General features: G+C 61.2%; 1 protein-coding gene across 3 annotated transcripts; it reads left to right on the plus strand.

The window, feature by feature from the left end:
* Positions 1-656: 656 nt before the first annotated feature.
* Positions 657-9,490, plus strand: AMN (amnion associated transmembrane protein). 3 transcript variants are annotated; one of them, XM_021081631.1, is made up of 13 exons: positions 657-763; positions 1,598-1,716; positions 1,817-1,861; positions 2,784-2,951; positions 7,149-7,236; positions 7,389-7,600; positions 7,769-7,906; positions 8,070-8,178; positions 8,297-8,379; positions 8,579-8,756; positions 8,841-9,030; positions 9,121-9,214; positions 9,284-9,490. In XM_021081631.1, the coding sequence occupies exons 1-13, from the start codon at positions 721-723 to the stop codon at positions 9,374-9,376; spliced, it is 1,560 nt and encodes a 519-aa protein (XP_020937290.1). In that variant the 5' UTR covers positions 657-720; the 3' UTR covers positions 9,377-9,490. The 3 variants fall into 3 exon arrangements, with proteins under 3 accessions (XP_020937290.1, XP_020937292.1, XP_020937291.1); XM_021081633.1 differs by lacking the exon at positions 2,784-2,951; XM_021081632.1 differs by lacking the exon at positions 2,784-2,951 and having other exon boundaries at positions 8,579-9,030.
* The last annotated feature ends 365 nt before the right edge of the window (positions 9,491-9,855 follow it).

Consider the following 9,855-nt stretch of genomic DNA (forward strand, 5'->3'; position numbering starts at 1 on the left):
CACGCTCGACGCCATTCCCCTTCCCCCAACCAGCGTCTGCCATCCACTGCCCGTCTTTCTGCAAACTACACGCTTCTCCTCCTTCCAGCCACCCAGCCATCCACCACCAGCTAACAGCTCTCCGCACACACCTGCCCCCCGTCATCCGTCTGCGGGTCACCAGCCATCCATCTCCAGGCCATCTAGGCATCCGTCTACCACCTGGCACGTCCCACTCACACGCCGCCCGTTTTCCACCCACTGTCACTCGCTTACTGTCCGTTCATGCACCATCTTCATCCATTCCTCATCCACCCACTAAACACACACCCCGTCCCCCAGTCACCGTTCCTCCCTACACGAGACACCCGGCACCGTCCGTCTCCCACTGGCCACGGTCCCTCCAGCTCAGGAGGCAGGAGGGCCTGCTTGGGAGGGTGGACACCCGGCCCCAGAGGTGGGCAGACGGGGGCAGCCCAGAGGTTGCTTCCCCCAGCCCCAGTGCACCTGTCTTTCCTCAGGCAAGTCCTTCCCAACAAGCCCCTCTTCCTGAGCACCCAAGGTCAAGTCCCAGAGGGCTGAGTGTGTGGGGGGGGTGCCTCCGAGGGGCCCAAGAGCCCTTGCAGGCAGGTGAGGAGGTAAATGTGTGACCATCCCTGGCTGCCCCCGCCCCACCCGGCCTGGTCACGTGGGCCCCACAGGGCAAAGTCTCCTGGTCCAAGACGCTGAAACTCAGGCGAGATGGGTGCGCCAGGCCGGGTCCTGCTGTGGCTGCAGCTCTGCGGTGAGTGGGGGGCACTGTGGGGGCTCCACGCCCAGAGGCCAAGGTCCCCCGAGGGTGGGCAGTGAGAGCTTGAGGGGCTGTAAGACCCAGCGGGGCCTCCCCGGTGGCCGAGCACAGCGCCCCGTCCCACCCCGCCCAGCCCAGGCCAAGGGAGGCTGGAGGCCGGGACCCTGGCTGGACCGACTGCTCGGACCCGCCCCTGCCCTCCCGTAATTCCTCTGTCTGCGAAGTGGGCACCGTCCCTGCAGGAAGCAGTGACAGCTCTGGAGGCTGCAGGGCTCTGCTGCCGGCCTGTCCCCCACTTGTCACACCCAGGCGGGGGGCATCCCGCCCCCTTCCCCTCCCTTAAGGCCCTCGCTGCTCCCTCAGGACACAGCTCCTGTTGGTTTGGAGACTGTCTGGCCGGGCCCTGCCTTCCCCCGGCCCCTTCTTCTCTGCAGAGCCTCAGCTACCCCATCCACCTTCCTCCCTTGGTTGTCACCATCCTTGCCTGGCCCAGGCCTCCGCGCCAGTGCGGGGCAAACTGGGAGCAGGCTCGGAGGCGATCTTGGTGGGCATCGTGGAGGAGGGCACCTTTGAGCAGGATCTGCAGATCCAGCAGGAGTTCCTCTGTCAGAGCTCCTGGGCCAGGCTCCCGCAGGGTCTGGTCTGACGCAGAGAGCGTCAAGGGCCTGGGTCTGGGTGGCTGCGGGGCCCCCATCCGTGCCCGGGCCATGGGTCCTGAGCGGCCTGCTGCACCTGTCTGGGCGAGGTCATCCTCCCTGGGCACTGGGGCATCTGGGCAGGAACCTGGATCCCAAGGGCCTGGGGAGCATTCACTTGCCTCTTGCCCAGCGCTGACACGGGCCGCCTACAAACTCTGGGTCCCCAACACCTACTTTGATGCCGCCGATAACTGGAGCCAGAACCAGACCCCATGCGCAGGCGCTGCCGTCAAATTCCCTGCGGACAAGGTGCCTGGTCCCCGATGCTGGGCTCGGGTGGGGGGACTGGGAGGTCCGGCTGGTGGGAGCCCAACTGGGGTTCAGCTGCTGATGGAGCTGCTGCTTCCAGATGGTGTCCGTCCTGGTGCGAGAAGGTCACAGCATCTCGGATATGGTGAGGCGGGGCTGCGAATGCAGCCTGGGCTGGAGAGGGCTGGTGGGTCCCACTGGGGTCAGCCAAAGCCCCTTCCTGCCTCCTGACTGCTGCCACCTGCAGGGAGCACCAGGCAGGCCACTGGCCTTTTGCCTCTGGTTGGGGACGCTGTGCCCCAGCCTTGGAAGGGGGTGTGGAGGGCACCTCCCATCTCCACTGCCCTCTGCCTGTGGCCCCTGCTCCCAACGGCCTGTGTTCTTAAGGTTTGCTTGGGGAAAGCACCCACTCTCTGCCTCACCAAAGCCCTTCCCTGTCCCAGTGCCTGAAACTCGAGGGGACCTTGTTCTCAAACTGCTTCACGGGGTGAATTCCGGGGTGGGGGGTCCTCACCCAGAGCCCACTGGACTTTGTGGGTAAGTGAGGGTGGTCCAGAGGCAGCCCCACCCCATCTCTTGCCCAGATGCAGGATCTGGGGGCCCCAGAATGTATTTCCAGTTGGAGGTGGCTCCAGTTAGGTGATGGTTTTCACAAGGGGCTTTAATTCTGAAAGCCTGGCCCCATGCAGAGGGGCTGGTGGGCACAGGGGACCTCATCCTCACTTCGCAGCCAGAGATACACCCCTGCCTGGGAAGGGGACATGGAGCAGAGTGTCCTGGTCCCCGCAGGTCCCGAATGACTATACCTTTCCTACATGTATCCAACCCAAAGAGGACGGTGGAGAGGGGACTGTGCATAGGGGCGCAGGGGCTGCACCAGCGGCTTCGCCTCCACAGCCCTAGTAACCATGGCAACCAGGTGGCCTGGAGCCAGAGGGAGGCGTTCTGGGAACTGGTGCCCCCCACCCCCCACCCTCGGGACAGAGGAGTCCCTTGGGGGTGGGGAGCCCAGGACCTTGGCTGGTGGGGGGTCTCTCCAGACCTCGTTATTTTGATGATCTCCTTAGGAAGAGCTCCAGGATCGTAAAAGAGAAAACATCCATTCATTCATTCATTGTTCATTCATTGATCGGGCCTCTCCACCCGCCTCTCCCTTCCGGTGCCCAGCTGCCAGGACGGGAGCCCTCCTCCCTGTGCAGAGCCTTCAGTGCACCTGCATCCTTGCACACCGCCCGGTGAGGCGCCCCCTCACCTCCTCCGCCTCTCCTCCGTGCCGCGGGGTCAGCCTCGGGAGGAGCCGGGTAGGAACGGCCCAGGAACCCCGGGACAGGGGTCCGAGGGGACCCAACACCGAGGCCCCTCCCACCCCCGCGGCAGGCGGGTCCCCAGCGCTCCACTCTGTCGAGCTGCGGAGCCGTCGCCCTAGTAACAGGCACAGCGATTTCCGTGACTTCATTTGCATTTCTTTTGGTTTGGAACTTCTCTCCCTGGGATTTTTCTCTTCCGAACCCTTCTCCCCTCCAACTTCTACCCAGTTTTCTTGTCTGCAGGGGAATCTCCTATTTTCCACCCATCAGTGGTTGCTGAGAGGCTGCCAGTCTCTTCTCACTGTGGACGTCGCCTGCGTTTCCCTTTGCTGATCACAAACGCTCTTTATTAATCTATTCAGTGCAAACCCCCTGCCGTATAACTGTTTGGGGTGTTTTGTTTAAGCATCTCTCCCTGCTTGAGGGTCACGACCTTAATCAACTATATATTGTGTCTGTTAAAGTCACGGTTTTGCCATCGGAGCACCTGGTTGAGCAGGGCAATAGCCAAGGAACCAGCTTTATTTTTCTCCTTGGAATGAGCCTGATTTCCGACGTCCTCCTCCAAGCCCCCAGCGTTGACCTTTGGCTTTGTGGCACTGTGGTCACTGCTCATCAGCTGCCGAGGGTGCAGTGGGGGCTCTGAGTGCCCCTTCAGCTCCTCTGATGGTTCCTCCTGGTCTCCAACCAGCACCACGTCGCCCTCATGCCATGGCTCCGTGGGGTGTCTTCATACCCATTGCCGCAACTTGTCTTTTTCACTCTTCTGTGACAGGTTGACTAGTTCTTTGTAGATCTCATCGTTGCAGAGAAATTGTAGAGTAGGTTACAATGTCACCAAAACCCTAGAGTCTGGGAGTGAACAGCAGCTTTATACAAGCAAGCTAACCTCTCAAGAGCACGGATGCCTTCTCCAAATCGTTCAGATCATTGATTATAAACCTCTTTACTTGAGAGCTTTAAAATCGTCCACACAGAAGTCCTGTGTAGTGCTGGCTAATTTTCAAGTGCTTTATAGTTAGCTTTCTATGATGAATTCTATTTTTAGGAGTTATATTCTCTATCTGGTTATTTTTCATAAATAATGACAGTTATTCCTCTTTGTTTTCAGTCCTATTTTTCTTTCTTATTCGCTCCTTATAGCATTGTCCAGGACTCTTCTCCTGTGTTAAACAACAACAACAACAAAAAAAAAAAACGACAAAAGTAGGAGTTCCTGTTGCGGCTCAGTGAGTTGAGAGCCCAACTAGCATCCATGAGGATGCGGATTTGATCCCTGGCCCCGCTAAGGACCCTTCGCTGCCACAGCTGTGAGTAGGTGGAAGATGGGCTCAGATCTGGCGTGGCTGTGGTGTAGGCCTGTGGCTACAGCTCAGATTCAACCCCTAGCCTGGGCACCTCCCTCTGCTTCAGGTGCGGCCCTAAAAAAAAAAAAAAAGACAAAAGCAGGCTTCCTTGTCGTTCTCCAATGTGAAAGAGAAGGCATTCCAGTTTCTCCACTGAGTATAATGTTTGCTGAGAGTTTTGGTACATAAACTTTATTTAATTGTGGGAATTCTAATCTATTGCCAGTTTACCAGAAGCTTTTCTTTTTTTAATCATAAATAGGTTTTGAACTTTTCATGTCTTTTTCCTGTGTCAGTTGTGATGAAATGTCTCTCTCCTTTAGCTTGTTAGTGAGATTTTCTGGCACCAAACTGTCGTTGTAAGAGGGATCTCCTCCTGGCACCTTCCTTCAGGTGCCAGTCAAAGGGCCACATCTTGGAGTTCCTGTCGTGGCTCAGTGGTTAACGAATCCGACTAGGAACCATGAGTTTGCAGGTTCGATCTCTGGCCTTGCTCAGTGGGCTAAGGATCTGGCGTTGCCGTGAGCTGCGGTGTAGGTCGCAGACGCAGCTCGGATCCCGCGTTGCTGTGGCTCTGGCGTGGGCCGGGGGCTACGGCTTGGATTGGACCCCTAGCCTGGGAACCTCCATATGCCGCGGGAGCCACCCAAGAAATGACCAAAAGACCAAAAAAAAAAAAAGCCACTTCTTCAAGATACTTGACTTCCCTGGGTCTTGCTGATTTTGCTGGCACAGGACTCTCCACTGCCACCTGCTGGGAGACTGTGATACATACTGCGGGGAAGTCAGGATGGGAGCCTTCCCTGTCTTTCTACCCCCACTCTTGAGACACCAACGCTGTGATCCCCGTGTTTTGTTAAATACATGATTAGAGCCATCATCAAACATTTTAATATTTTTGCATCAGTGTTCATAAGTCAACTGAGCCTATCATTTTTCTTCTTTTGTCCTTAATTTAGTTTTGGAATCAAGGTGACACTGGCTGAATAATATGGGCCAGCAGTTTTCACTCTTTTTCTGTTTTCTGGAACTTCTGTAAGTTTCCCTGAGGGTTTAGTATACTTCACCTGTGAAAACACTTGGACTGGGGATTTAGGGAACAGGAGGTCGTTGACTAACATTCAAAATTCTTTAGTGCTGGAGTTCCTGTTGTGGCTCAGCAGTAATGAAACTGACTGGTATCCATGAGGGTGCGGGTGCGATCCCTGGCCTCATTCAGTGGGTTAAGGATCTGGCGTTGCTGTGAGCTGTAGTGTGGGTTGCAGATGGGATCCCAGTTCCTGTGGCTGTGGTGTAGGCCAGCAGGTACAGCTCCATTTTGACCCCTAGCCTGGGAACCTCCATATGCCATGGGTGCAGCCCTAAACAGACCGAAAAAAAATTTTTTTTACATATATATGTAAAATAAGACAGGGCCATGTCTAGAGGCGGCTGTGGGCTCTGGAAGTCTTTAGGCAGCCTGTTCTGCCATCTGTTCTCATGCGTCTTTGTGGCTGAGGAACCTGATTTCTGACTTTTTTCCTTCCCAGGTGATCTATTCTTTCCTCTGATGCCTTTAGAATGTTCTCTTTGTCTTCGATATTCATAAACCTAGTGTCTCATGACTTGCCTTATCTGGCATTCAGTGGGAGCTTTCAACTGGAGGTTTCGCAGTTTTCTGCAGATAATGAACACTTTATTGTTTCTTTGGATATCACACAGTGCACACACACGCACACACTCTGCAACCGTATCTGAGTATTGGTGCTTCAGTGTCCAGCTTCTGTGTCTCCTGGTTTCTCTCTGTCCTTTCTTCCGGAGAGTTCCTTAATGGGAAGGCGCCAGTCACATTCTTCAACCAGATCGGTCCTCGCCTATTTGCTCTTCCTTTTCAACATTACGCTTAGTGTGTTATTTGCATTTCCTGCACGCTGATATCCCCCCACCTCTGAGGCATAGCGAGTCCCCCTGTCCCCAGGGCTCACCCCTGGCACCTGTAGGTGGGTTTGCCTTGAAGTCCCAGTGCTGTGCCCTCAGCTGAGAAGGTAGTTGGCCTGTGACCTTGAAGCCTTCCAGCACCGGCCTCTTGGTCAGGCCCAGTGCTTGGGTGATGACACACTGAAAGGCAGGCCCTACAGCCCAAGTTGGGACACAAACCTGGGCCCTGGATGGATGTCCCCTGAGATGCTGAACCCCTTGTGACCCCTGCATGGAGCAGTTCCCCTGGCCCCGCCCTCACTTGCAGCCCGGAGGGGAAGGAGGAGGGGCTTCATCCTGAGGCGCCGAAGGGCCTGGCGGGGGCGGCCAGTCCTCCCTCGCCAGGCCTTCTCTATACCTTATTTCCTCTGACACCTGAGGCCTGGGCTTCTGTGGTGGAGGGGCTGCCCAGGCTGCGGGGAAGACACAGGTGACTCCAAGGCCCCACTTCCCGCCATCCCTGCTACCTTGGCAACTGCAGCCGCCTCCCCTGCTCACAGGTCAGGCTGCCTCCAGACTCCCCAGCAGCTTGGCTTCCTGGAACCCACAAGCCCGTGGGTTGTAGTTTTTTAGGGGTGACTGGGGAGGGGGAATGGCCTTGACAAGAGTCAGTGTGCCCCAAACTCCTCACGCTCCCGGGTCTCAGGCTGGCTCCTGTCCTTGGCCTGAGGCCCTGCTCCCTCTGGCCTATTTGACCCTCGGCCAGGGCGAGGTGGCCTCAGGGCCTAGGTTCTCTTCCCCAGCTGCAAAGGGGAGGGGCAGAAGGGGACGCTCTGATCTCCAGACCACCGCGTGGGGCTGCCTCAGCCTGTGCTTCCTACAGCTCCTGCCACTGGACGGGGAATTTGTCCTGGCCTCCGGAGCTGGATTCAGCGCCCAGAACACCGGCTCACACCTGGACTGTAGCGCAGGTGAGGGGGGCGGGCCGGGGGCGGGGCTTGGGGCGCGCGCTCGTGGGTGGGGCCCGGAGGGAAGGACTAGTCCCGGTTGGCGCGTGGCCGGGGGTGGGGCCTGGAGGGGAGGGCGCCATCCCGGCGGAGCTCAGGGCCGCTGGCTCGCGCAGGAGCCTCCGCGCTCTTCCTCGACCCCGACCGTTTCTTGTGGCACGACCCGCGCCTGTGGAGCGCGGGGGACGCGGGGCGCAGTCTTTTCTCCGTGGACGCTGAGCGCGTGCCCTGCCGCCACGACGACGCCGTCTTCCCGTCCGACGCCTCCTTCCGGGTGGGCCTCGGCCCCGGCACCGTGCGGGTCCGCAGCGTCCGGGCTCTGGGCCAGGTGAGCTGGGCGCGCGGGCGCGGGGCGGGGGCTCGGGTCTCAGCTCCGCGCCTTCGCCCGGCAGTGCCGCTCCCCGGAGCACCTCCCACCCTGCTGGCCTTGTGGGTTCCGAGCATTCAAATGTTGTCTTGTCCTCGGTCTGGCTCCGGTGGTGCCTGGCCACCGCAGACGTTCACGCGCGACGAGGACCTGGCTGCCTTCCTGGCGTCCCGCGCAGGCCGCCTGCGCTTCCACGGGTCGGGCGCGCTGAGCGTGGACCCCGAGGCCTGCGCGGACCCGTCGGGCTGCGTCTGCGGCAACGCCGAGGTGAGGGGGGCCCGCATTGGGGTGGCTGGGGTACCGCCCGGACGGCGCCCAGGGCCGTGGCGCCCTGGGGTCTCTGGCCTCCTCGCCCCCCGGGGTGCACGGCCCTCTCGCTGCGGTCTGCCCTCCTCCGCCTTCGAGCTGAGCCCCGCTTCCCCGCTTCCAGGTGCAGCCGTGGATCTGCGCGGCACTGCTCCAGCCCCTGGGCGGCCGCTGCCCCCAGGCCGCCTGCCAAGACGCCCTCCGGCCCGAAGGGCAGTGCTGCGACCTCTGCGGTGAGCGCCCCGCCCGGCCGTTGCTCCTGGGACGACCTGGCCACCGTGGCTCTCCCCCAGCCCCAGGATCCCTTTCGGACCCAGATCCGCGGTGCTGACCACTGCCTTCCTGCTGCAGGAGCCATCGTGTCGCTGACCCACGGCCCCGCTTTTGACCTGGAGCGGTACCGGGCGCGGCTGCTGCACGCCTTTCTGGCCCTGGTAATGGAGCCGCGCTCCCCTCGCCCCCACCGCCTCCGCAGCCCGGGTCTGGGCCCTCCCCCTCTGCAGGGACCCCCAGGCCCCACTCCGCCTCCTCATTGCGTCGGTTCTCCGCCGGCCCCACCGCTTGTCCCTGCCTCCAACGTTCCTACAGGTCCGAGGGTTGCAGTCCCCGGGCCAACTCTGTCCCCCTCTCCAGCCCCAGTACCAGGGGCTGCGAATGGCCATGTCCAAGGTTCCGCGCCAACCGCACCTGCATGAGGCCTCCGGCGCGAAAGCGGACACAGAGATCCAGGTGGTGCTGGCAGAGACCGGGCCCGAGACGGGCAGCGCGGGGCGGCTGGCCCGGGCCCTTTTGGCGGACATAGCGGAGCACGGTAACGACCAGATGCTCCTTTCCCGGCCGCCCACCTCTGCCCCGACCCCCTCGGGGGCGACTGAGCCGGCACCCTCCATTGCAGGCGAGGCCCTCGGGGTCCTGTCCGCGACCGCTCGGGAGTCGGGCCCGCCCGTCGGAGGCAGCTCGGCTGCTGGGTTGAACGCGCCAGGGGCGCGCTCGGATCTGATGGGCGGCTTGGTGGCCGCGCTGCTGCTATTGCTGCTGGTGCTGCTGGTGGCGGCGCTGCTGTTGCGCCGCGCGGGGAGGCTCAGGTAAGCGGGTGGGCGGGGCGGTGGCGCGGGGCGGGGCGGGGCGTCGGGGCGGGGCGGGGCTCAGGTACGCAGGGCTCCTCCTGCCCTCAGGTGGAGTAGGCGCCACGAGGCCGCCTCCGAGCCGGCTGGGACGCCCCTGGGCTTCCGCAACCCGGTGTTCTACACGGCAGACTCCGTGGACCCGGTGAGGGGGCGCACGGGGTGGGGGTGGGACTTCCCCGCGGCCGGGCTCCCTGACTCTGCGCCTCCGCAGCCCCCGGCCCCGCAGCCGGACGTCAGGAGCTCCAGCCGCAGCTACTTCATTAATCCGCTGTATGGCGAAGCCGAGGCCGAGGCCGAGGCCTGAGCAGCCGCGTAACCCGCCCGCCCTCTCCTGCCGGCGTCAGGGGCCCTGCGGGATCCCCGCCCCCTCCGCTGGCCAAGGATAGGGTGGCCTTGTCCAATAAAGGGGTTTCCTGCACCTGCTGTCAGCTGTGGACACACCAACGCCTGCGTCCTCACCGCTTTGCCCCTGCCTGGTGGGAGCTGGGGCGCTGGGAGGGCCAGGTCCGATGGTGAGGAGTGGTCCTCAGAGCCCTCCCCCGCAGGCGCCTGGCCACCCGCGAGGGCAGTCCTGGGTGGGTGCAGGGTGGGGCGGCCAGAGGCATCCGGTCGGCGAAGTTCCACCCAGAACTAGGAGGGGGCCGCCTCTGTTCTGGAGAAGCCCACGCGGCAAAGGAGGGCCTTGCCGGCGCGGGGCGGGGGAGGCAAACCGAGGGAGGCGCCAGGTGAGGGTGGAGAAGTGGGCTGCCAGCTGCCCTCCTACTTCAGGCCAAGGTGCTCAGG

The sequence above is a fragment of the Sus scrofa genome, unplaced genomic scaffold (genome assembly GCF_000003025.6).
Source record: "Sus scrofa isolate TJ Tabasco breed Duroc unplaced genomic scaffold, Sscrofa11.1 Contig1914, whole genome shotgun sequence".
Taxonomy (NCBI): domain Eukaryota; kingdom Metazoa; phylum Chordata; class Mammalia; order Artiodactyla; family Suidae; genus Sus; species Sus scrofa.

Coding starts and splice junctions, on each gene's coding strand:
- AMN (XM_021081631.1), top strand. CDS start 721: ATGGGTGCGCCAGGCCGGGTCCTGCTGTGGCTGCAGCTCTGCG. Junction 8,380..8,578: donor TGCACGCCTTTCTGGCCCTG/GTAATGGAGCCG, acceptor CCCCCTCTCCAG/CCCCAGTACCAGGGGCTGCG. Junction 9,215..9,283: donor CGGCAGACTCCGTGGACCCG/GTGAGGGGGCGC, acceptor GCGCCTCCGCAG/CCCCCGGCCCCGCAGCCGGA.